At 43.4% G+C, this 26887-nt stretch overlaps 1 protein-coding gene and 1 non-coding gene across 7 annotated transcripts in view; one reads left to right on the plus strand and one right to left on the minus strand.

The window, feature by feature from the left end:
* The window catches only part of DENND5B (DENN domain containing 5B), a 193835-nt gene that overhangs the window by 8203 nt on the left and 158745 nt on the right, over positions 1 to 26887 (minus strand). For 4 of the 6 annotated variants that reach the window (XM_054442514.2, XM_054442512.2, XM_054442516.2 and 1 more), the window contains 8 exons: positions 25260 to 25341; positions 23310 to 23438; positions 19155 to 19276; positions 12023 to 12168; positions 9187 to 9305; positions 7715 to 7902; positions 2185 to 2267; positions 1838 to 1964 (listed from right to left, as the gene is read on the minus strand). In XM_054442514.2, the coding sequence (XP_054298489.1) occupies positions 1838 to 1964; positions 2185 to 2267; positions 7715 to 7902; positions 9187 to 9305; positions 12023 to 12168; positions 19155 to 19276; positions 23310 to 23438; positions 25260 to 25341 (996 nt within the window). The remainder of the gene's footprint in view (positions 1 to 1837; positions 1965 to 2184; positions 2268 to 7714; positions 7903 to 9186; positions 9306 to 12022; positions 12169 to 19154; positions 19277 to 23309; positions 23439 to 25259; positions 25342 to 26887) is intronic. The other 2 variants (XM_063672594.1, XM_063672593.1) reach the window with 1 other exon arrangement.
* Positions 5943 to 6052, plus strand: LOC129010990 (U6 spliceosomal RNA). Its single transcript, XR_008493139.1, has one exon. It is a non-coding gene; the product is annotated as a U6 spliceosomal RNA (small nuclear RNA).

Here is a 26887-nt window from a genome sequence, read left to right on the forward strand (position 1 = left end):
CGGGAGTTCAAGACCAGCCTAGCCAGCATGGTGAAACCCCGTCTCTATTAAAAATACAAAAATTAGCTGGGTGTGGTGGCAGGCACCTGTAATCCCAGCTACTCAGGCTGAGGCAGGAGAATTGCTTGAACCCAGGAGGCAGAGGCTGCGGTGACCCAAGATCACACCATTGCACTCCAGCCTGGGCAACAGAGCGAGACTCCATCTAAAACAGAAAAAATAATTAAATAGATTTAAAATTTAAATAGCTATATGTGGCTAATGGTTACTATACTGGACAACACAGAGCTAGAGGAATCCTTTTACAAAAATTGGCCAGGCACAGTGGCTCACACCTGTAATCCCAGCACCTTGGGAGGCCAAGGCGAGTGGATCACTTGAGGACAGAATTTGGGACCAGCGTGGCCAACACGGCAAAACCCCATCTCTACTAAAAATACAAAAATTAGGGGTGTGGTGGCAGGTACCTGTAATCCCAGCTAATCAGTGGCTGAGGCAGGAGAATCGCTTGAACCCAGGAGGCAGAGGTTGCAGTGAGCTGAGATGGGGCCACTGCACTCCAGCCTGGGCAGCAGAGTGAGATTCCGTCTCAAACAAACAAACAAAAAAGTTCTATCATGTCACTACTTAGCTCAAAGCCTTCCAACAGCTTCCAGTTTCATTCAGGATAAAGGTTGAAGTCATTCCAATGACCTATAAGGCCCTACACAACCTGTCACTGGCACTAAACACCCCCTCCCCCAATCTCCTACTCTCTTGCTGTGCTCCAGTCACACTGGTCTTGGAGTTCCATGGAAACACTTCCGCCTTGGGGCTTAGCACTGGCAGTGCTGTCAACCTGGAGTCCCTCCTCCCAGATATCTACATGGCTCACTTCCTCACCTACATGAAGTCTGTGCTCCAATGTACCTTGACATTCAGCAGAATCTAAAACCACCCCATTTAAAAGACCACTTCCCACTTTATTTCCTTTTATACTGCTGTTTCTTTCCAGATCAATGGTCAGATTTCTGACATACCATATGAATTACATATTTGTTATGTTTTTGTGTATTGTTTGTTTCCCACACTGACCTGAGTATAAGTTTGTCAACCATAGGGATTTCTGTTTTGTTTACTAATGTATATCTTGAGCAACTCAAATAATATTTGGAATATTGTGCATACTACAATTTGTTGAGTGAATGAAAAACCAAGACAATACTTGATATTTATTTATTATTATTATATATACTTTTTGAGACAGGGTCTCACTCTGTCACCCAGGCTGGAGTGCAGTGACTTGATCATGGCTGACTGCAGCCTTCACCTCCTAGGCTCCTGGGCTCAAGCGATGCTCCTGCCTCAGCCTCCCAGGTAGCTGAGACCACAGGTATGTGCTACCACACCAAGCTAATTTAATATTTATTTTAAAAAATATATATCCTTGCCGGGCACGATGGCTCACTCCTGTAATCCCAGCACTTTGGGAGGCTGAGGCGGGTGGATCACAAGGTCAGGAGTTCAAGACCAGCCTGGCCAATATGGTGAAACCCCTTCTCTATTAAAAATACAAAAATTAGTTGGGCATGGTGGTGCGCACCTGTAGTCCCAGCTGCTTGGGACTGAGGCAGGAGAATCATTTGAACCCGGGAGGCGGAGGTTGCAGTGAGCCAAGACTGCACCACTGCACTCCAGCTTGGGCAACAGAGTAAGACCCCGTCTTAAAAAAAAAAAAAAAAAGAAAAAATATATATATACCCTTATCACTAACCCTTATTCACTCAGATTCCTGGGTCTTTGAGTTCCTAAGGAAGGCTTCAGTGACCTTAATGTAACACACATCTGCTTTATTTACCTATGAAGTCCCAGATGAAGACATTCTTGTGAAAGATGCGGGCAGATTTGAACCCATGGTGGAAAACTTGCTCAAGGGCTGCAACCAGGCCATTTTCTCCACACAGCAACACGGTGAGGCTTCCTCTCTGTGGGGCATAACACACAGTGCCAAAGAAAAATTTCCTGCATCTATGTCTAAGAAAAACACTAGAGAGGCAAGTGCTGAAGGTAGCTATATGAAGCATGTTTTTACAGCTACCAGAAAGCTTACAAATGAAAATTCAAGCACCCCATATTGCCTCATGTATCACATATAAAAGCATCTTTAAAAGTCCCACTATACTAAGTTTTATAGCCCATAAATACCTCTTTTTCAGGTTTATGAAAATGTTTCACAATATTGTTCACAGCTTCTCCAATTCCTTCTTGTATCTGCCCAGCATTGGGTTCTGTAAAATAATAAACAGTGGCTGCATTCTCATGGGAGAGAAATAAACCAAAGTACTATGGGACATCGACTGTGTCCACCTAGGCAGGAAATACGTCACCAGAGCAGGCTGGCTTTGCCAGGGGCTCCACAGAACTTGCCTCTGGCCAGTTTGGCCAAGGGGGAGGCATCCTGGCAAAATGGAAAATAATCCAAGCGATCCCTAGATTCAAATCCCAGCATTACCATCTGCAATCTATAACCCTAGCCTAGTGTCTAACTTCCTCTGAGCTTTCAGTTTCCTCAACTGAAAATAGGGAAAATACACACCTCACTGGGAAAACTGGTAAGTTATAGGAGTAAATAACTAGCATGGCGCCTGTCACAAAATGCTAGCAAGCCCCCAAATATGAGAAGCAAGGTTGAGAAGTCCCACCATCACTCCTCAAATGTTCCCTTATGCTACCTACCTACGAGCCTGTTAGTGAAATGTTCCCTTATGCTACCTACCTACCAGCCTGTAATGTTCCCTTATGCTACCTACCTACGAGCCTGTCAGTGGGCATAGACTAAGGCTTGAGGTGCTCTGGATAGCTAACCTGGAGTTTGAAGATTTGCTGTTGTGTTTAAAATAAGGGGAAGATGCCAGGTACCCTGTGGCATCTGGGCCTGAAGCCCAGAACTCCCTCCCTTCCTGGCTAGTCAATCTGTCTCAGCACTGCTTCCCTCTGCCAGCCAGTACTTGCTCTTCCAGGCCACTTTCCTGACGGACAGGTTGGTGGGCTGCTTGAATGGGACCTAAATCACTTTTGTCCACCAAACCCAAGGAATGGTTTGTTTTTTAAAAAAGGTGGTAAACATTTCAGAAGTAGGTAACAACAGAAAAGGTATATAGTTCAGATTTTATTGTAGTTCTAATTTACTTAACACACTATAAAGGAAAACCCATACATCCTCCTGTTTAAGAATCTCTGAATTCATACTGCTCAAGGATTTCTTGCATGAACATTTCTTTTTCTTTTTTTTTTTGAGATGGAGTCTCGCTCTGTCTCCTAGGCTGGAGTGCAGTGGTGCCATCTCAGCTCACTGCACCCTCCGCCTCCCAGGTTCAAGCAGTTCTCCTGCCTCAGCCTCCCGTGTAGCTGGGACTACAGGTGCCGGCCACCATGCATGGCTAATTTTTTTGTATTTTTAGTAGAAACAGGGTTTTACCATATTGGTCACGCTGGTCTCGAACTCCTGACCTCAGGTGATCTGCCCACCTCAGCCTCCCAAAGTGCTGGGATTACAGGTGTGAGCCACCACGCCCGGCTAACATTTATTTCAGTAAAATTCAAGTAGGTTTTTTCTACACTAATGCATAAAAACTGTTAAAATGAAAACCTCTTATAATCGAAGTACTGATACCATGGCCTCTTGTTCCTAGTAGTTTCTTTACCCAGTAGTTTTTTGTTTGATTTTTTTACCTTTACCTTTCTCTATTTTTTCTTTTAGACATCAAGTCTATTTTGAAAACTGTCACCCATTCCAAAAGAGCCTTGATCAGTATTATTTTAAAACTGATTTTAAAAATTTTCAGTTCTCTGAATACCATTTTACATATAACATACTGTGAGAAAATACCCTGTTATCCATTTCTGAGTCTTGGGTCATTTAGACTTTTCTGCTTATAGAGTGAGAAAAGAAAGTATGATAAAAAAAAAAAAAATGGGGGATAAAAGCCTCTCAGATAATACCCCCATGAAATTGGACTGACTCAGATGTTGTAATAATTAGGATGGATTGGGCTGAAACCTACTTTTAAATTTTAAATCAGCATAATTAAAATTCACCATGTAATAAAAGTCACCAATTTTGATGAGCTTTGACAAATGGATAGTCATGTAACCACCACCACAATCATGATACAGAACATTTCCATCATCCCCAAAAGTTACCCTGTGCTCTTTTTTTTTTTTTTTTTGAGACGGAGTCTCACTCTGTCGCCCAGGCTGGAGTGCAGTGGCACGATCTTGTCTCACTGCAAGTTCCGCCTCCCGGGTTCACGCCATTCTCCTGCCTCAGCCTCCCGAGTAGCTGGGACTATTGGCACCTGCCACCACGCCCGGCTAATTTTTTGTATTTTTAGTAGAGACGGGGTTTCACCATGTTAGCCAGGATGGTCTCGATCTGCTGACCTTGTGATCCGCCTGTCTCGGCCTCCCACCGTGCCCGGCCTATCCTGTGCTCTTTTCAGTTACCTTCCTTAGCTCCTAACTCCCGGCAACCACTGAGCTACTTTCTATTATTATACTGCTTTTATAGAGATCTAATATATAAACAGATATATATCACTATCTGTTTATCCTTTCACCAGCTGATGTATATTGGGGTTGTTTCCATTTTTGGCTATTATGAATAAAGCACTAAGAACATCTGGGTACAAGTCTGTGTAGATATATGTATTCATTTCTCTTGTGTACATATCTAGGAGTGAGACTGCTGAGCCCAAGCGTATGGTAAGTGTACATGTATCTTTATAAATGCCAAGATGTTTTTTATTTTGTATTCCTACTAGCAATGCATGAGCTTTCTGTTACTCCACATCCTCACCAATATTTGTTGCTATAAGTGCTTTAAATTGGTTGGGCACAGTGGCTCACGCCTCCAATCCCAGCACTCTGGGAGGCCGAGGTGGGAGGAGCACCTGAGGTCAGGAGTTCAAGACCAGCCTGGCCAACATGGTGAAACCCTGTCTCTACCCAAAATACAAAATTAGCCTCGCATGGCAGTGCATGCCCGTAATCCCAGCTACTTGGGAGGCTGAGGCAGGAGAATTGCTTGAACCTGGAAAGTGGAGGTTGCAGTGAGATGAGACCATACCACTGCACTCCAGCGTGGCCAACAAGAGCGAAACTCAGTCAAAAAACAAAACAAAACAAAACAAAAAACAAAAAAACTGCACTCATAGTTAAAACACAATCATGTGCTAGCAAATGGATAGAGACTAATATAATCTAGGGAAACTGCTTTGTTAATAAACTAAGGACCTATTAGGTACCTTTGTTATTCTACTTGGGTTATAATCTATAGCTAAAAAGTCCCTTCACTGATAAACTTCTGTAACTTTTCCCTAAATACTGCCCCTATATTCATGTTCTGTGGCTGCCTTCTGTGGCGCTGTAATAGACTCACAAAACTTGGTGGCTTAAGTGACAGAAATACATTTTATTGCAGTTCTGGGGGCCAGAAGTCAAAATTTAGTTATCACTGGGCAAAAAAAAAAAAAAAAAAGCAAGGTGTCAGCAGGGCTGTATTCCCTTGAAATTCTAGGGGAAAATCCCTTCCTTGCCTCTTTTAGTTTCTGGTGGCTGTTGGCATTCCTTGTTTTTTTGTTTTTTTGTTTTTTTTGAGACAGAGTCTCACTCTGTTGCCCAGGCTGTAGTGCATGTAGTGCAGTGGCACGATATTGGCTTACTGCAACCTCTACCTCTCAGGTTCAAGCAATTCTCCTGTCTCAGCCTCCCAAGTAGCTAGGATTACAGGCGCACACTACCATGCCCGGCTAATTTTTGTATTTTTAGTAGAGATGGGGTTTCGCCATGTTGGTCAGGCTGGTCTCGAACTCCTGACCTCAGGTGATCCACCCACCTCAGCATAATGACCGGCCAGTATTTCTTGTTTTTTTTTTCTTTTCTTTTTTTTTTAAGACAGAGTAATGCTTGCTTCGGCAGCACATATACTAAAAAACTGGAACAATACAGAAGATTATTAGCATGGCCCCTGCACGAGGATGACAAGCAAATTGGTGAAGCATTCCACATTTTTCTCAATACTTGAATATGGAACATATGCACAGGGGAAGGAAATAACATTGCACTTTATAAACACTGTATTGTAAGTGGAAAATGCAATGTCTTAAATAAAACTATTTAAAATTGGCACCAAAAAACCCCCCAAAAAAGACAGAGTGTCACTCTGTCACTCAAGCTGGAATACAGTGACATGAGCTTGGCTCACTGCAACCTCACCTCTACCTCCTGGGTTCAAGCGATCCTCATGCCTCAGCCTCCTGAGGAGCTGGGATTACAGGCATGCACCACATGCCTGGTTAATTTTTGTTTTTTTAGTAGAGACGGGGTTTTGCTATGTTGGCCTGGTTGGCCTCAAACTCCTGATCTCAAGTGATCTGCCCACTTCGGCCTCCCAAAGTGTTGGGAAAGAATACATATGATTGCATTTAGGGTCCACGTAGATGTGATCCAGGACAATCTCCTATTTCAAGATCCCTATCACATCTGCAAAAATCCTTTTTCCAAATAAGGCAACATTTACAGATTCTAGAGGTTAGAATTTTATATTTTTGGGAGACATTATCTAGTCTATTAAAGCCTACATAGTAATTTAGTCTATGAAAGCCTACATTAGTATAAATTAGAAGTTTACTATATTACTAAAAATGGCATGTGAACATAGTATAATATTCATAAAATTCACTCCTTTATAGTATTTTGTTTCATCCTTACCATAGGAAGAAAGTTGGGACAGAAGGGGTAGAAGGAAATTTTAATCTCTTAGAATAAGAGACACTGGGGTGGGCACGGTGGCTCACGCCTCTAATCCCAGCACTTTCAGAAGCTAAGGCGGGTGGATCTCAAGGTCAAGAGATTGAGACCAGCCTGGCCATCATGGGGAAACCTTGTCTCTACCAAAAATATAAAAAATTAGCCAGGTGAGGTGGTGGGCACCTGTAATCCCAGCTACTTGGGAGGCTGAGGCAGGAGAATTGTTTGAACCCGGGAGGCGGGGATTGCAGTGAGCTGAGATTGCACCACTGCACTCCAGCCTGGGTGACACAGCGAGATTCCATCTCACACACACACAAAAAAAGGCTAGATATGGCTATCTGGGAGTACTGTAATATATAACTATTATTATTTCTCCTTTAAGTTTCAGGCAAGGCCAGGTGTGGTGGCACACGCCTGTAATGCCAGCACTTTGGGAGGCTGAGGCAGGCAGATTGCTTGAGCTCAGAAGTTCAAGACCAGCCTGGGCAACATGGTGAAAGGCAGTCTATCAAAAATACAAAAATTATCCGGGTGTGATGTTGCGTGCCTGTAGTCCCAGCTACTTGGAAAGCTGAGGTGGGAGGATCATTTGAACCCAGGAAGCAGAGGCTGCAGTGAGCTGAGACTGTGCCACTGCATTCTACCCTGGGTGACAGAGTGAAACCTTGTCTCAAAAAATAAAAGTTTCAGGTAAAATATTTACTGATATTTCCACAGCTTAATAAAAACAGAGCATGCAGTTTTTTTTAAAAAAATTAGATTTTAACATCTAAACTCTTCCCGCTTTTGAATATTTATGAATTTTCCTCAACTTTCTTGTTTAAATCTCCTCACTACATTCATTAACACAACTGTTTTCTATCAAATGGTCACATGAAGCCTACATCATAGGAGCACATAAGAAAAATTTAAATAAACTTACTGTTGTTTTTTCCTGTCAGTGAAGTGATGCTCAATCTCCTAGCCGTGGTGGGTGACTTCTGCTGGGGTGGAGTCCGACACTGCTTTACTAGATCTTCATCTGATGCTGATGTCATCAATTCTCCAATAAGAATTCTCTCCAGGCTCCCATCATCAATGCCTTTCCCCAGCCACCGCCCACATGGGAATCTGGTAGGACAGAAAACAAGTTTGTTATTATTTTTTTTTGAGACAGGGTTCTCGCTCAGCCCCCTGAGTAGTTGGGACTACAGGTGTGCACCACCACACCTGGCTAATTTTTGTGTTTTTTGTAGAGAGAAGGTCTCATTACATTGCCCAGGCTGGTCTTGAACTCCTGGCCTCAAGTGATCCTCCCATCTCAGTCTCTCAGTGTGTGGATTACAGGTGTGAGCCACTGCACCCGGTCAGAATATTTTCAAACTAGAAATTAATTTGGGAGTTCAGGCACAGAAGAAAAGAGGACAATGTTTCCATAGAGTAGTGTTGGCTGTGACTAGTGGTATCCAAGAGATCTTTTCCTCCCACTGAAATTATTTTAGGCTTCTTTTTTATTTTCTTTTTTTTCTGAGAGTTATATTAATCTTTCCAACACTTGTGGACTAAGCAATAGCAGCAAACATCTGTTGTTTTAAAAAGTTTTCTGAGGCTGGGCATGGTGGCTCACGCCTGTAATCCCAGCACTTTGGTAGGCCAAGGTGGGTGGATCACTTGAGGTTAGGAGTTTGAGACCAGCCTGGCCAACATAGCAAAACCCCATCTCTACCAAAAATACAGAAATTAGCCGGGCGTGGTGGCAGGTACCTGTAATCCCAGCTACTCAGGAGGCTGAAGCACAAGAACTGCTTGAATCTGGGAGGCAGAGGTTGGAGTGAGCCAAGATTGCGCCATTGCACTCCAGCCAGGGCAACAAGAGTGAAACTCTGTCTCAGACCAAAAAAAAAAAAAAAAAAGAGAAAGAAAAGAAAAAGTTTTTTGGGGGGCAATTTTGTATGACATAAACAAAAAAAAATTGCCCCCCTCCCCTGGAAAAAAAAAAAAAACCCTAAAATTCAGAAGGCAGTGGAAGAGCTCAAACAATTCTTTTTTTTTTTTTTTTTTTTTGAGATGGAGTTTCACCTTGTTGCCCAGGCTGGAGTGCAATGGCACAATCTCGGTTCACTGCAATCTCCCCGTCCTGGGTTCAAGGGATTCTCCTGCCTCAGCCTCCCAAGTAGCTGGGATTACAGGCGTACACCATCACGCCCTGCTAATTTTTTTTATTTAGTAGAGATGGGGTTTCACCATGTTGGTCAGGCTGGTCTCAAACTCCTGACCTCAGGTGATCCACCCGCCTTGGCCTCTCAAAGTGCTGGGATTACAGGCGTGAGCCACTGTGCCTGGCCTACAATTCTTAAACCTTTTCTTATCTGAAGAGTCTTAAAGAATTCTGAGTTCCCAAGGCCATTTACTTACCTGTATGTATGTCCTGTGATTTCATTTCTGACCATGACACAATCCACTAGCCATTTGGCTAACAGTCCTGAGTTATCGTGACCAATCTGAACAGTGGTCAGCTTCCCCAAGTTCTGGCACTGTAGGGACAGGACCTTAGGTTATTTAGTACCCAATCCCATCCTGTTACATCTCAGCTTTACAGGTACTTTGGTTCCATCTAATTTAACAACTGCAGAGACAAACTCTGCATAATGTATTCAGCTATGCACTAGAGAAATATATTCACATGTATTCCTTGCTCTTAGGGAGCTCCCACATAATGAGATAGGAGACATATGGACATTAACTATCAAATGAGGGGCACTGCACACAGTGCTAGATTAGAGATGTAAAAAGTGCTAGAAGAATGCTGGGGAAGGAACAGTTACTTCTACTTGGGGAACCCACAAACAACACTGAGACAGTGACTTGTGCCTTGAAGGATGAGAATAATTTCTAAAAACAGACAAAAGATGCTATTTAGATTTCGTTACAAAGAGGTCAAGAAAACAATTATAGATTTTAAAAATCACTGACACTGATATTCTTTTTTAGAAATTTTTTCGTGGGCACACAGTAGGTATATGTATTTATAGGGTACATGAGATGTTGATATTTTTCTGTTCCAATAAGATACTAAGGCAGAACTGACCTCAGACCTCATATACTAGAAGTCTTTGAAGCTATTTTTTAAAAGGCATAGTTATCAGTAAGTTATCTTCACTGGCCCTTTGTGGACAAGTACAAAATAAAGCAATGATAATAGGAATAGTAAAAATGAATACTAATTAAGTTCTGACTTCTAAAATTTGATAATGAAAAGATCACTGACCCCAACTATGTGCTGGATGAGAACATCAGAATTGTAAGTTTTTTTTTTTGGTTAATTTTAATTTTTAATTTTTATGGGTACCTAGTAGATATGTATATTTATGGATTAATTGAGATATTCTGATATAGGCATGCAATGCCTAATAACTGTATCAGGGTAAATGGGGTGTCCGTCACCTCAAACATTTATCATTTGTGTGACAATCCAATTATACTTTGTTATTTTAAAATGTAGAGTTAAATTATTTTTGACTATAGTCACCCTGCTGTGCTAGCAAATACTAGGTCTTATTCACTCTATTTTTTTGTACCCATTAGAGCTATGAGTTTTTTTTTTTTTTTTTAGACGGAGTTTCCCTCTCATTGCCCAAGCTGGAGTGCAATGGCGCGTCTCGGCTCACCGCAACCTCCACCTCCCGGATTCAAGCGATTCTCCCGCCTCAGCCTCCCGAGAAGCTGGGATTACAGGCATGTGCCACCATGCCCGGCTAATTTTTGTGTTTTTAGTAGAGACGGAGTTTCTTCACTTTGGTCAGGCTGGCCTCAAACTCCCGACTTAAGGTGATCCGCTCGCCTAGGCCTCCCAAAGTGCTGGGATTACAGGCGTGAGCTACTGTCCCGGCCAGAGCTACGAGTTCTTAAAGCACTTTATTCTTTGTATCTCAGTGAGAAGGCATCACCATGCTCTAACTTAGGGATGATGGCATCTTGAATTAGTTGTGCAGCAGAGATGGAAAGAAGTAGGTAGACATGAGAGAGACAGCTTAGAAATGGCAATGATGGGGGTTTTAATGTACTTTCATTATTGGTAGATGAAGAAAAGCCAAGGGTTTTAATATTTTATATACAGGTGGTTTTGAGTCTACTGCATGGATAAGGCCAAACTGGGCTCCTGGGGGCGGGGGGAGCATCATGACTCTAAGTGGAAACTGCTATTTCCAGACCCCAAGGAACATGAGAATGGGACATTCAGTTAGTACCATTTCCTTCCTCAAACACAACATTTATTTGTCCTCTTCCTCCACCAAGATCAACCTGTGTACAGGCTTAACCACATGGAACTATTTCACCAAGTAAGACTGAAAATTGACTACAATATTAAAAGGTTGTTGTTTGTTTTGTTTTCTTTTTGAGACAGAGTCTCGCTCTGTCACCCAGGCTGGAGTGCAGTGGCACAATCCTGGCTCACTGCAACCTCTGTCTCCTGGGCTCAAGTGACCTCAGCCTTGCAAGTACCCGGACTACAGGTGCATGCCACCATGCCCAGCTAATTTTTGTATTTTTTGTAGAGATGGAGTCTCACCATGTTGCCCAGGCTGGTCGTCTCAAACTCCTGGGCTCAAGCAATCTGCTCACCTTGGTCTCCCAAAGTGTTGAGATTATAGGCATAAGTCACTGCGCCTGGCCAAAAGGCATTTTTATAGAATCGTTCTATAAATGTCATCATGTGGTCTAAAACCCGTAAGCAGATGCTTGAACCCAGGAGGTGGAGGTTGCAATGAGTGAAGATCACACCACTGCACTCCAGCCTGGGCGAAAGAGCAAGACTCTGTCTCAAAAAAAAATAAAAAATAAAAATCCATAAGCATGAATATCAGCTCTCCTGTCCTTTTGCCAAAGGATGACCAGGTTTGGGCAAAAAGCATTTTACAGTAGGGAGGAGAACCACTGTGGGGAAAACATTTATTTGAATATTTCCTGCTTGCTAGGATCTGTGCTAGACCCTGAAAATAATGGGAGAAGACCTGGAAAGCCCCAAAGCACATCATTACAAGTGAAAAATAGAGCTTAACAATGAAAATGCAAAACAAATTAGTATAAGCTGCTTAAGACAACTTTAGACATATAATCACAAAAATGATCCTGCACGCTTTGAGTGTTCCTCTATTTTATTTGATTCAAGGAAAAATGAAAAAGCCAGACAGAATCATCTGTAAAACTACACGTGATACATTCTTCTAGGAAAGGTATTAGCTGAACCTACCTCAAAGGTCATTTCGAGGAGGTTTTTGGGAATCTGCATTACTCCTGTGTCTCCTAGCTCTCCTGATACACAGATCCAAGGGTTTGATGTGATTATTGCATTGCTCAACTTTTTGATTGGGATGATCACTGACCTATATGGAATCACTGAAAGAAAAATGCAGAAATTAATTAAAGAGCGGGAATAAAATTCTCCTTATAACAAAACATATATTAAGAACTCTTGTTGGTTTTCATTGATAATTTGCTTTTTATGATCTATCAAGATGTACTTACACGAAAAGTTGAGATCATAACCTTTCAGTCTAGAAAGATGAGATCTAGTTTGCAAACCAGAAGTCTCAATACTCGCAGCAGTGGTTTTCACAGCATGTATATCATCATGTATGTATGATGCATATATCAACATTAAATGTATGAACAATCTCAAGCATTAGTATGAGAATACCTAAAGATGTGAACATTGACTGTGTATATTGTGTTTTCATTGCTTAAATTTTCTTAAAAATTAATTTTGTACCAAAACTGAATAGAAATGAACATGATTACTGATATAGTTTTATATAAAAAGAGGGGTGAATGACTTTTTGGACAGTATTGAGTTTCTTGGGCAATGCTTTAAAGCACTGCATTTCAGAACTTTCCCGTCCCAAGTTTACAGAACAATATGCAAAAACCACAAATAATAAACAATGGCACCTCCACTCCGGACATATCGTGAAGTCTATAAACCACAACTTGGAAAGCTATTAAGGTGACTCAACGTGCAAGAGGAGCCGAGGGAGGCTCTTCCACAGACACACCACTAGATGTCACTGCCCTATCACTGTCCTTTGCTCAAATGTGGAAGCACGAGAGGTTAGACATTATGCATGTCCTCCCTTCTTTTTTTTTCTTTTTTTTTTGAGACAGAGTCGCACTCTGTTGCCCAGCCTGGAGTGCAGTGGCGTGATCTCAGCTCACTGCAACCTCCGCCTCCCAGGTTCAAGCGATTCTCCTGCCTCAGCCTCCTGAGTTAGCTGGGATTACAGGCGCCTGCCACCACACCCGGCTAATTTTTGTACTGTTAGTAGAGATGGGGTTTTGCCATGTTGGCCAGGCTGGTCTCAAACTCCTGACCTCAGGTGATCCACCCGCCTCAGCCTCCCAAAGTGCTGGGATTAGAGGCGTGAGCCACCGTGCCCATCCCTCACTTCTTTTTAAAAAATGGGGACAGGGCCGGGCATGGTGGCTCAGGACTATAATCACAGCACTTGCACTTTGGAAGGTAAAGGCAGGTGAATCACTTGATGTCAGGAGTTCAAGACCAGCCTGGCCAACATGCTGAAACCCCATCTCTACTAAAAATATGAAAAAAAATTAGCTGGGTGTGGTGGTGTGCACCTGTAATCCCAGCTACTTGGGAAGCTGAGGCAGGAGAATCGCTTGAACCTGGGAAGCAGAGGTTGCAGTGAGCCGAGGTTGCACCACTGCATTCCAGCCTGGGCAACAGAGTGAGACTCTGTCTCAAAAAAAAAAAAAAAAAAAGAAAAAAGAAAATGGCTGGATGTGGTGGCCTGTAATCCCAGCACTTTGGGAGGCCGAGGTGGGTGGATCACAAGGTCAGGAGTTCGAGATCAGCCTGACCAACATGGTGAAACCCTGTCTCTACTAAAAATACAAAAATTAGCCAGGTGTGGTGGCACACACCTGCAATCCCAGCTACTCAGGAGGCTAAGGCAGGAGAATTGCTTGAACCCAGGAGGCAGAGGTTGCAGCGAGCCGAGATTGCGCCATTGCACTCCAGCCTGGGCAACAGGAGTGAAACTCCGTCTCCAAAAAAAAAAAAAAAAAAAAAATGCAGACAGGGCCAGGCACGAGGGCTTATGTCTGTAATCCTACCTAGCACCTCGGAAGGCTGACGTGGGCAGATCACTTGCGCTCAGGAGTTCAAGACCAGCCTGGGTAACAAAGTGAGACCTTGTCTCTATACAAAACAAAAAAAATAATTAGCCAGGTCTGGTGGTACACATTTGTAGTCCCAGCTACTCAGGAGGATGAGGCGGGGGGATCCCTTGAGCCAGGGAGGTCAAGGATGCAGTGAACTCTGATCCCACCACTGCACTCCAGCCTGGGCAACAGAGTGAGACCCTGTCTCAAAACAAAAAGGGGGGAGATGGTTTAAGCACTAAGCATTTTTGTCCATCACAGCCATACATTTCTAGTTTTTTGTTTGTTGGTTTTCTAGAGATAGGATCTAGCTCTGTTGCCCAGTCTGAAGTGCAGCAGCCCAATCAGCGTTCACTGCAGCCCTGATCTCTGGGTCTCAAGCAATCCTCCCATCTCAGCCTCCCCAGTAGCTGGGACTACAGTTGCACGCTACCACACCTGGCTAACTTTATTTATTTATTTACAGTTTCACTCTTGTCGCTCAGGCTGGAGTGTAGTGGCACGTTCTTGGCTCACTGCAACCTCTGCCTCCTGGATTCAAGTGATTCTCCAGCTTCGGCCTCCCAAGTAGCTGGGATTACAGGCGTCTGCCACCTCGCCCGGCTAATTTTTGTATTTTCAGTACAGAAGGGGTTTTGACATATTGGCCAGGCTGGTCTCGAACTCCTGAACTCAGGTGATCCACCGGCCTTAACCTCCCAAAGTGTTGGGATTCCAGGCGTGAGCCACCGTGCCCGACCCCTAGCTAACATTTTTTTTTTTTTTTTTTTGAGACAGAGTTTTGCTCTTGTTGCCCAGGCTGGAGTGCAATGGCATCATCTCGGCTCACTGCAACCTCTGCCTCCCGGGCTCAAGCGATTCTCCTGCCTCAGCCTCCTGAGTAGCTTGGATTACAGGTGCACACCACCACGGCCAGCTATTTTTTGTATTTTTAGTAGAGATGGGGTTTCATCACGTGGATCAGGATGGTCTCGAACTCCTGACCTCAGGTGATCTGCTCACTTCGGCCTCCCAAAGTGCTGGGATTACAGGCATGAGCCACCGTGCCCGGCCCCTAGCTAACTTTTTAATTGTTCTTTTGTTGAGACAGGGTCTCACTATTTTGCCCAGGCTGGTCTTGAACTGGACTCAAGTGATCTTTTTGCCTTGGCTTCTCAAAGTGCTGGGACTCCAGGCATGAGCCACTGCACCTGGCCTGATTTTAAAATTTTAAAGTGTTTTTTTTTTTTGAGACAGGGTCTCGCTCTGTCACCCAGGGTAGAGTGCAGTGGCACGATCTCAGCTTACTGCAATCTCCACCTCCTGGGCTCAAGTGATCCTCCCACCTCAGCCTCCCCAGTAGCTGGGACCAGAGGTGTGCACCACTACACCCAGCTATTTTTTTGTAGTTTTAGTAGAGGCAGGGTTTTGCCATGTTGCCCAGACTGGTCTCAAACTCCTAAGCTCAAGAGATCTGCCTGCCTTGGCCTCCCAAAGTGTTAAGACTACAGGCATGAGCCACCTGCCATGTATGTATGTATGTATGTATGTATGTATGTATTTATTTATTTTTGAGGCAGAGTTTCACTCCATCTCCCAGGCTGGAGTGCAGTGGTGCAATCTCGGCTCACTGCAACCTCTGCCGCCCGGGTTCAAGTGATTCTCCTGCCTTAGCCTCCCAAGTAGCTGGGATTACAGTGGCTTGCCACCGTGCCCGGCTAATTTTTGTACTTTTAGTAGAGACGGGGTTTTATCATCTTCGCCAGGCTGGTCTTGAACTCCTGACCACGTGATCCACCCACCAAGGCCTCCCAAAGTGCTGGGATTACAGGTGTGAGCCACCGCACCCGGCCAATATTTATTTATTTTTTGAGAAGAAGTCTTGTTCTGATGCCTAGGCTCAAGTGCAGTGGGGCAACTTCAGCTCACTGCAACCTCCGCCTCCAGGGTTCAAGCGATTCTCCTACCTCAGTCTCTGGAGTAGCTGGGATTACAGGTGTGCGCCCACCATGCCCAACTAATTTTTGTACTTTTAGAAGAGACAGGGTTTCCCCATGTTGGCCAGGCTGGTCTCGACCTCCTGACCGCAGGTGATCTGCCACCTCTGCCTCCCAAAGTGCTAGAATTACAGGTGTGAGCCACCATGCCCAGCCTTTTTTTTTTTTTTTTTTAAGTAGGGTAGAATCCATATTTGTTGTTATCCTTGGAATTTCTGCCCATTTGATCATAAGAGGAGGTGTTAGAAGCCCTCCTTGAAAGATCTACAAGTAGGATGAAAAACATTTACTGAAGAAGGTGCCTAGATACAGCCTCACAGTATGAGCTCATGGTTCAGTGCACTCTTAGATGAGGAAAACAGATAATTGGTTCATTTCCCTAATTTTACATAAAAGACTTTCTTTATGTTAGGTGAATAGTCTCCCTTTGTGTCCTTTTATTTTGGCTTTAGGATAGGAAAATGTCACAGAAAAGGCCATACTTTCATGGTTTAGTAATCATCAGAATCAAATGGGTTTTGAAACTGAAAGCAGAAGAGGTCAGTGTAAGACTTTATTTTAGGTGCCAGAGGCTTTTCTCATTTCTTGCATTGATAAGAAAATCTGCAGAAAAAGGCATGTTTAGGGTCAGTAGTTCTGTGGCTGCAAAAAGCCCACAGATGCACAACAGTGATTTCATAGTTTAAGTATGAAAAAGCAATATGATTAAATTTAAAAATTTCTTTCATGAAGAATTCCTCAAATTGAAAGAGTTACTCAGATGAAGAGAAATCTACAGATATAAGAAGGATTTTAGGAATCCTCTACTGCTGCTACTTCTTATTTATTTAGAGACAGAGTCTCATCCTGTCACCCAGGCTGGAGGGCAGTGGTGTGATCTTGGCTCACTGCAACCTCTGCCTCCTGGGTTCAAGTGATTCTCCCACATCAGCCTCCTGAGTAGCTGGGACTACAAGCGTGCGCCACCACGTCCGGCTAATTTTTGTATTTTTTGGTAGAGATGAGGTTTCACCATGTTGGCCAGGTCAGTCTCAAACTCCTGACCTCACGTGATCCACCCGCCTTGGCCTCCCAAGGTGCTGGGATTACAGGTGTGAGCCACTGTGCCTGGTCTCTTAGATTTTATTTTATTTATTTATTTTGAGATGGAGTCTCGCTCTGTCGCCCAGGCTGGAGTGCAGTGGCGCAATCTCGGCTCACTGCAACCTCCGCCTCCTGGGTTCAAGCAATTCTCCTGCCTCAGCCTCCTGAGTAGCTGGGATTACAGGCGCCCGCCACCACACCCAGCTAATTTTTGTATTTTTAGTAGAGACGGGGTTTCACCATGTTGGTCAGGCTGGTCTGGAACCCCTGACCTTGTGATCCACCTGCCTTGGCCTCCCAAAGCGCTGGGATTACAGGCTTGAGCCACCATGCCCGGCCCAATTTTAAAACTGTATATAACTTTTTAGTTTCTTATACCTGTAGTAACCTAATCAACGAATAGTAACTTGACAGGCGTTACAGGATGGCCTAATCCCCATTCCAATTCCCTTTTCCTTTGTCTGCCGTTACCAGAGATTGGAAAGCCAAAACTTACATAATTCTGGCCAGTGAAATGTTAGTGATATTTATTGAGATTTTTTGGAAAATTATGTCTTTCTAGCACAGATCCTGCCCCTCCTTGGCACTCTCTCCTTCCTGCTGGAAGGTATGCTGAGAACAGCCATGTTGAAACCATGAGGTAACTAGCACACACAGAGCATGTCTAAGGGGAAAAAGACAACGAGCCTGGGTCCGTGATAGCACTGCCCACTGCCTACTTTGAGACCTTTATTATGTAAGTGAAATTACTATGCTGTAAACCACTGGTTTTCAAGTTTCTGATACTTGCAGCTAAATGCAATTCCTAATTGACACAAGTAAAAATTCTCCAAAGTAAAGGAAGAGGTCCCACTGCAAATAAGAATTAGCAATGAAGGAAAGAATAAATGCTATCATTCGGCTTTCTATAAAAAATACATCTCTTAGACAGGCTCAGTGGCTCACGCCTGTAATCCTAGCACATCGGGAGGCTGAGGCAGGTGGATCACCTGAGGTCAGGAGTTTGAGACCAGCCTGGCCAACATGGTGAAACCCTGTCTCCACTAAAAAAAAATTAGCTGGGCATGGTAACACACGCCTATATACAGGTGTGTGATTTGGGAGGCTAAGGCAGGAGAATCGCTTGATCCCAGGGGGCGGAGGTTGCAGTGAGCCGAGATTCCACCACTGCACTCCAGCCTGGGTGACAGAGCCAGACACCATCTCAAAAAAACCAAAAACAACAACAACAACAAAATCTCCAGGTCCAGCGTGGTGACTCATGCCTGTAATCCCAGCACTTTGGGAGGCTGAGGCAGGTGGGTCACTTGAGGTCAGGAGTTCGAGACCAGCCTGGCCAACATGGTGAAACCCCATCCCTACTAAAAATACAAAAATTAGCCGGGTGTGGTGGGGCGTGCCTGTAATTCCAGCTACTCATGAGGCTGAAGCACAAGAATTCCTGGAACCGAGGAGGTGGAGGCTGCGGTGAGCCGAGATCGTGCCACTGCACTCCAGCCTGGGTGATGGAGTGAGACTCTGTATAAAAAAAAAAATCTCCAATCAGCATTTCCTTCCAAAGTTGAATGATGTCCAATTGCATAAGTTTATTATTATCACACAGATACTTTGAATTTATGTGTTTTCATTAAGATATTGAAATATTTACTTAATAAAACATTCCTTTTCACATCTATTGTAGGTAACATTTCCTATCAAAGACTGGGTTTCTTGGGAAGAAATCTCTGAGTCAGAGATTAGCATGGACAATGCTGCTCCTGGGACCAACATGTGAGAAGGAAAGCAGGATTGGTTAAGCAAGATGTTAAGCTTTGATGCAGTCTCAATGAAGTCCTCATCTATCTAACCCCCACGGTGAGCTCCGGGACAGCCCTTTGTTCAGTCATGGGATGCTGGCTGGAACTGGCAGAAGGTATCATCTACAGTGAGGTACTTTTCTTCAGTAAGGCATTCTCCACAGCCTGACAGCCAAGGGTTTCCTGTAGCACTCCTAGCATTTGGGGAATATCCTTTACTCCTAAACAGAGATCTGGGGGTATGTCACAATGTCACATGTACTATGGCATATCTTGCTTTAAAAAATATAAATGCTTTTATTCCATTAGTCACCTCAGTAACCCTTAACAGTCAATTCTCTAGACTTACTGATAGTGGTGAACACACTGGTGAAGCAGAAATAGTCCACAGCATTGAGAGAAAGAAGGTGGTAAAGAAACTGCTCTCTTTCTTCTTCGCAACGTAGAAAAGCATATCGCTTATAAAGCTTCCTAGGAAAGGGTAAGACAAGCACAAGACAGTAGTATCAAAGAAAAAAAAACAAACAAGACAGTAGTGTCATGTATTTTTCATGCTTTTCATTATGTCTTTTTTTTTTTTTTCAAACAGAGTTTCTCTCTTGTTGCCCAGGCTGGAGTGCAATGGTGCAATCTCAGCCCACTGCAAACTCTGCCTCCTGGGTTCAAGTGATTCTCCTGCCTCAGCCTCATGAGTAGCTGGGATTACAGGCATGTGCCACCACGCCAGGCTAATTTTTGTATTTTTCGTAGGGATGGGGTTTCACCATGTTGGCCAGGCTGGTCTCAAACTCCTGACCTCAGGTGATCCCTCTGCCTCGGCCTCCCAAAGTGCTGGGATTACAGGCGTGAGCCACCGTGCCCGGCCATTTTTTTTCTTTTGTTTCTTTCTCATTATGTCTTTTTTCCAAGATGGGGTCTCGCTATATTGCCCAGGCTGGTCTTGAACTCTTGGACTCAAGAAATCTTCCTGCCTCAGTCTCCCAAAGTGTTGGGATTATAGGCATGAGCCACTGGGGCTGGCCCTCATTAAGCCTTGACTAAAAATAAATAGCTCCTCTTAGACAAACACCTTTAATCTTGAAAAAATAGATTCATTCTATTTCAATTCATAAAAATGGATATACAAACAATTAATAAAACACTTTTAACCTAAATAATAATTAAGGAAAAAAAATGCATCTATTTTATCTATCAAACTAATAAAGACTTAAAAGTGATGACCAGTGTTGACAAGGAAGAAATGAATGCCATTCTCACAGTTGGTGAGACTGAAAATTTCAGGAAAGCAATTCAGGTAACAATTATTTTAAACCAATCATACCCCTTGACTCATCAATTTTACTTTTAGGATTCAGTCCTAAAGATACAGATGAAATGGGGCAAAGATTTCATTAAACGCTTACATTTAAGCACTTTCCCAAGTGTTTTATAGCTATTAATACATTTAATTCTCACTCTGTGAGGTAAGTCTATTAGTGCCTTTTTATTTTTTATTTATTTATTTATTTTTCTTGAGATGAGGTCTCGTTCTGTAACCCAGGTTGCTGGAGTGCAGCGATGCAGTAACAGCTCATTGCAGCCTCGACCTCCTGGGCTTGAGTGTGCCTCCCACCTCAGCCTCCCAAGCTGCTGGGACCACAGGTGCATGGTACCATGCCCAGCTAATTTTTTATTTTTAGTAGAGATGGGGTCTCACTATATTGCCCAGGCTGGTCTTGAACTCCCAGGCTCAAGCAATCCTCCCACTTTGGCCTCTCAAAGTGCTGGGTGGGATTACAGGAGTGAGCCACCACACCCAGCCTAGTGTCATTTTACAGATGGGGAAAAGAGAGATACAGGAAAGTTAAATATCTTGTCCAAGGTCATTCAAACACTAAATAGAGAAGGCAATATTTGAACACAAGCATTCAGACTTCAGATTTTAAACTCTTGTGATACGGTGAAATGTTTATGGTACACTGTTAAGCTAATAAAAAGGATGATATTGAATTGTAAATACAGTATATCTTAATAAGAGAACATGCATAGAAGAAAAGTACAGAAGAAAACGTGAAATACTTAGTGTTCTTTATATAGCAGGATTGTAAGTGACTATCATTTTCCTCTTTGTACTTTGGCCACTATGAGCATAAATCACTTTTGTTTTTTTTTTTTTTGAGACAGTTTCGCTCTTATTGCCCAGGCTGGAGTGCAATGGCACGATCTTGGCTCACTGCAACCTCTTGTCTCCCAGGTTCAAGTGATTCTTCTGCCTCAGCCTCCAAGTAGCTGGGATTACAGGCATGTGCCACCATGCCTGGCTAATTTTGTATTTTTAGTAGAGATGGGGTTTCTCTATGTTGGTCAGGCTAGTCTCGAACTCCTGATCTCTGGTGATCCACCCGCCTCGGCCTCCCAAACTGCTAGGATTACAGCCACGAGCCACCGTGCCTGGCCATTTTTTTTTTTCCTTTGAGACAGAGTCTCGCTTTGTTAGCAGGCTGGATGGAGTGCAGTGGCGCGATCTCGGCTCACTGCAACCTTCGCTTCCCGGGTTCAAGTGATTCTCCTGCCTCTGCCTCCCAAGTAGCTGGGATTATAGGCATGCGCCACGACACCCAGCTAATTTTTGTATTTTTAGTAGAGACGGGGTTTCATGTTGGCCAGGATGGTCTCGAGCTCCTGACCTCGTGATCTGCCCGCCTCGGGCTCCCATAGTGCTGGGATTACTGGTGTGAGCCACTGCGCCCGGCCAATAACTTTTTGTAATTGAAGAAAAAAAACCACACCAGTTTTAAGAAAACAAGGTCAGATTCACAGGCTATATGCAACACTTCATTCTTTATCAAACCTACTCTTTGGACATTAAGACTCATCTGAAAATGCTCCAGGGGGTATGTAATCCAAGTGTGATATGTACAAATACAAAACTACAAAAAGCACTGGAACTCTAATAGGCTATCCTGTTTGAGGTCTTTGTTAAATTCTTTGCCTAACTTTGCTCCTGAGAAGTCAAAGTCCTTAGCCTTCAAATTAGCACTAATGTAAATATAAGGGCAATATATTTCATCCAAGACAGCTTCTTTTTTTTGTTTTTGTTTTTTGAGACAGGGTCTCGCTCTGTTGCCCAGGCCGGAGTGCAGTGGCCCAATATTGGCTCAAGTGATTCTTCTGATTCAGTTTCCAAGTAGCTGGGATTACAGGTGCATGCCACCATGCCCGGCTAATTTTTGTATTTTTTTGTAGAGACAGGGTTGTGCCATGTTGGCCAGGCTGGTCTCGAACTCCTGACCTCAAGTGATCTGCCCACCTTGGCCTCCCAAAGTGTTGGGATTACAGGTGTGAGCCACTGCACCTGACCTCGAAGAGGGTTTCTTGATAGAGTAAACAGAAGAAATTAAAAGTTAACAATTAATTGACATGTACTTGACTGGTTTCCCGGCTCTGAACCAGTGGTTCCCAACCTTTTTGGCACCAGGGACCTGTTTCATGGAAGATAATTTTCCCATGGCTGTTGCAGGGGCTGGGGAGGGGGAGGTGGATTCAGAATAAAATTGTTGCACCTCAGATCATCAGTCATTAGAGTCTCATAAGGAGCATGTAACCTAGATCCCTCACATGCGCAGTTTGCAATAGGGTCTGTGCTCCTTTGAGAATCTAATGCTGCTGATCTGACAGGAGGTGGAGCTTAGGCGGTAATGCTTGCTTGCCCTCGGCTCATTTCCTGCTGTGCAGCCCTGGTTCCTAACAGGCCACAGACCAGTACTGGTCCATGGCCCAAGGACTGGGAACCCTTGCCCTAAACTACTGAATGCAAGGCTCTCAGAAGAAGCCCTTTACTGGGACCTCCTCACAGAACTTTATTACTTCTTTCTTTTTTTACTCCAGGTTTTATCTGTGTTTTTTACAATATAATATAAGGTTTATATAAATTCAACCTATCTTTTGGATGTTACTGTCAGCTTGTGTGAACTAGCCAGCTTTTTGCCTGATTCTGGCAGAGCAATCCGGCCTTTTTTTTTTGAGACAGTCTTGCACTGTCGCCCAGACTGGAGCGCAGTGACGTGATCTCGGCTCACTGCAACCTCCACCTCCCAAGTTCAAGTGATTCTCCTGCCTCAGCCTCCTGAATAGCCATGACTACAGGTGTGCGGCACCATGCCCTGTTAACTTTTGTATTTTTTGTAGAGACGGGGTTTCACCATGTTACCCAGGCTGGTCTTGAACTCCTGGACTCAAGTGATCTGCCCACCTTGGCCTCCCAAAATGTTAGGATTACAGGCAACGGCCACCACACCCAACTGCAATCTGGCCTTTGGCTGTTAAATTTGGTGTGTCCTCCCCGAAATGATCAAGTATTACATCAATACAGCGTTTTCAAAGCACACGCCTGTTAGATAAAGAAGAATGCATGTGCACAGGAAACAACACTTCATACTGAAGAAGCCAGTTTGTCAGTTTATGCAACTTGCTTTGTACGCACACGGGTTATAGAAACAGAAATGTATCAAAGATGGTATCTTACTTGGTGAGTGGCTGGTTAGAAAGCAACTGCTTAAGATGCTGGGACAAGAGCTTCTTTTCTAGAGACAGTCTTATCCATGCCCGAGCTCGTCCAACATCAGTCTTGATCTCACTCATGTTTTGAATATGCCTAAAGAATAGTGGCAACAGCAAAGATGTAGATTTTAAGGATAACCCTGACTAGAAAAGAAGTAAAGAGTAAACAGTACTGGGCACAGAAAGGTTTATACTTAAAGGGAGCAACGGATAATATACAATTGATGCTAATTAAATCTTTGAAGGTTCCATCTGAATCATGAAGTTAGTCTCACATCATAATTGCCATTACAACACAAGCACACGGACAATGTCGTAATATAAAGCATTTAACACTTATTCACCCTTTCAGGCTTTATTATGTCCTTGTTGCAGACTCATAGATACCTGTAAATAAGAATTTGGTTATTCCTGATGCTCCAAAAAAAGTAGTGAAACCGGGTGAATACTCAAGTTTCTTTTCAAAATAACTGTTCTATAGCATAATTAAGTATCAGTCACAACTTTAATCCACTGAATTACTTTTCAAGTTGCACTGGACAACATATGGAAAATATGAAATCTTACTTTCTATGGCATTGAGAAAATAAGCCAGACTGCATTGATAATCTTTAATTGGTTAATTATTTTAAATATTTTAAAATACAGGGTCTTGCTATGTTGCCCAGGCTGGTCTCAATCTCTTGGTCTCAAATGATCCTCTTCCCTCAGCCTCCCAAAGTGCATGACCCACTGCACTTGGATCTTATGACACTGCTTTAAACCCATACATTGTAAGAGTTGACTAAGTATTGTACCTAAAATATTTAAAAGATAAAAGCCTCTGCCTTCCTCATTCAATAAATCTGTGTTAGATATCTTGAAGTCTTCTAAAAATTTCTTAACAGTAATTGCAAGTGATGATTCTCAGATCTGTATTTGCTTCAAACTAAATCTACATGATTGCAATTGTTCTGCCACATATCCTGCCATTATTTGCAGAATTTTTCTTCTGTACCTTCTTCGGTGGGCAGCAGGTATTTAAGGGAGTTTTTAAAACTGAAAAAACGAAGCTATAAAATAGTTTAGGATGGGCACAATGGCTCACGTCTATAATCCCAGCCCTTTGGGAGGCCGAGGCGGGAGAATCACTTGAGCCCAGGAGTTTGAGGCCAGCCTGGGCAACATAAGACCCCATCTCGGCCGGGCACAGTGGCTCACGCCTGTAATCCCAGCACTTTGGGTGACTGAGGCGGGTGGATCATGAGGTCAGATCGAGACCATCCTGGCTAACATGGTAAAACCCTGTCTCTACTAAAAATACAAAAAATTCGCCGGGAATGGTGGCGCATGCCTGTAGTCCCAGCTACTCAGGAGGCTGAGGCAGGAGAATTGCCTGAACCCAGGAGGCAGAGGTTGCAGTGAGCTGAGATCACGCCACTGAACTCCAGCCTGGGCAACAGAGTGAGACGCCATCTCAAAAAAAAAAAAAAAAAAAAAAAAAAAGCCCTTGTCTCTACTAAAAATCAAAAAAATTAGCTGGGTGTGGTGGCAGGTGCCTGTAATTCTCGCGACTTGGGAGGCTGAGGCAGAAGGATTGCTTGAGCCTGGGAAGTTGAGGCTGCAGGGAGTGGTGATTGCACCACCGAATTCCAGCCTGGGTGACAAAGCAAGACCCTGTCGCAAAAGTAAAATAAAATAAAAAAGTTTAGAGATGCTTTAAAACTCTTCTCAGCTGCATCTTCCATTTGGATTTAATGTCAAGAAACACTACAATGGTATAAAAATAAAATAAATGAAATCATAAAAAATGCTTTCTTCAGAATACCTAAGCCAAAAATAAACATAGCCATAATTATTTGAGCAATTTAGTTAAAAGCCACAAAATACTTCAAAGTTATCACCACATGCTAACACATGTATTAATAACAAATACCTCATGTCCTGAATAAGAGAGACCCTGAGCGTTGGCAACATAACTCCTGAGTCAGATTTTCTTCTTTCTGGTCCGAGGGCAACTATGTAGAAAAATATCAACAAAATATTAGAAAAGTAATAAAAAATATACATGGTTCATACTAAATACTTTGAAACTGCTTTGATAAGAACAAATTTTAACAATATATATCATCTAGCCCAAAATGTCAAAAAACAAATTTTAAAGAAAATAGGGTCTTGCTCTGTCACTGAGCTTGGAGTGCAGTGTGCAGTGGCATGATCGTGGCTTACTGCAGCCTCAACCTCCTGGGCTCAAGCGATCCTCCCAACTTAGCCCTGTCCAGAGTAACTGGGATTACAGGTGTGCACCACCACACATGGCTCATTTTTAAAATTTTTTGTAGAGACGGGGTCTCCCTATGTTGCCCAGGCTGGGCTATATTATTAACACAGTAAATCAGCTATTTTCTTTTCTTTTTTTTTGAGATGGAGTTTCGCTCTTGTTGCCTAGGCTGGAGTACAATGGCACGATCTCAGCTCACCGCAACCTCCACCTCCCGGGTCCAAGCAATTCTCCCGCCTCAGTCTCCCGAGTAGCTGGGATTACAGGCATGCACCACCACACCTGGCTAATTTTTTGTATTTTTAGGAGAGACAGGATTTCTCCATGTTGGTCAGGCTGGTCTTGAACTCCCGATCTGAGGTGATCTGCCTGCCTCGGCCTCCCAAAGTGCTGGAATTACAGGTGTGAGCCACCGTGCCCGGATCCAGCTATTTTCTTTCTATATAATCTGGAACTGCTTTTGGAAATTTTAAATGAATCACAAAAGACTACCTAGCAAACAATGCAATGTGTACAAATTTTGGCCATAAGGACCAGGCACTTTTTTTTTTTTTTTTTTTTTTTTTACATAATCTTGCTCTGTTGCTCTGTTGCCCAGTCTGAAGTGCAGTGGCGTGATCTTGGCTCACTGCAACCTCCGCCTCTTGGGTTCAAGCAATTCTCATGCCTCAGCCTCCCGAGTAGCTGGGGCTACAGGAGTGCGCCACCACGCCCAGCTAATTTTTGTATGTTTTAGTAGAGACGGGGTTTCACCATGTTGGCCAGCTGGTCTCGAACTCCTTAACTCAAGTGATCTGCCCGCCTTGGCCTCCAAAGTGCTGGGATTACAGGTGTTAGCCACCACGCCTGGCCAGTTACTTTCTAGTTACTCATTCTAATAGCTCTAGATAATTACACATGAAAGCAATGTGTATAAATTAAGCGACTAAAAATGTGAAACATCTCTGGGCTCACGAATTGAAGTCACACAATTAAACTCTTGAGTGTTTGAAAAAAAATCTAAGCTGTGTACAGTGGCTCACTCCTATAATCCCAACACTTTGGGAGGCCAAGGCAGGAGGATTACTTGAGCCCAGGAGTTCAAGACCAGCCTGGGATACATAGGGAGACCAGCCTAGACTACACAGAAAGACCCCGTTTTTGCAAATAATTATATGGGTTTGGACAATGGGAAGCTAAATATATATATGTCTTTTTTTTTTAATTAGCTTTTTTTTTTTTAAATTAGCTGAGCATGGTGGTGTTCATCTGTAGTACTAGTTGCTTGGGAGGCTGAGGTGGGA

The sequence above is a fragment of the Pongo pygmaeus genome, chromosome 10 (genome assembly GCF_028885625.2).
Source record: "Pongo pygmaeus isolate AG05252 chromosome 10, NHGRI_mPonPyg2-v2.0_pri, whole genome shotgun sequence".
Taxonomy (NCBI): Eukaryota; Metazoa; Chordata; class Mammalia; order Primates; family Hominidae; genus Pongo; species Pongo pygmaeus.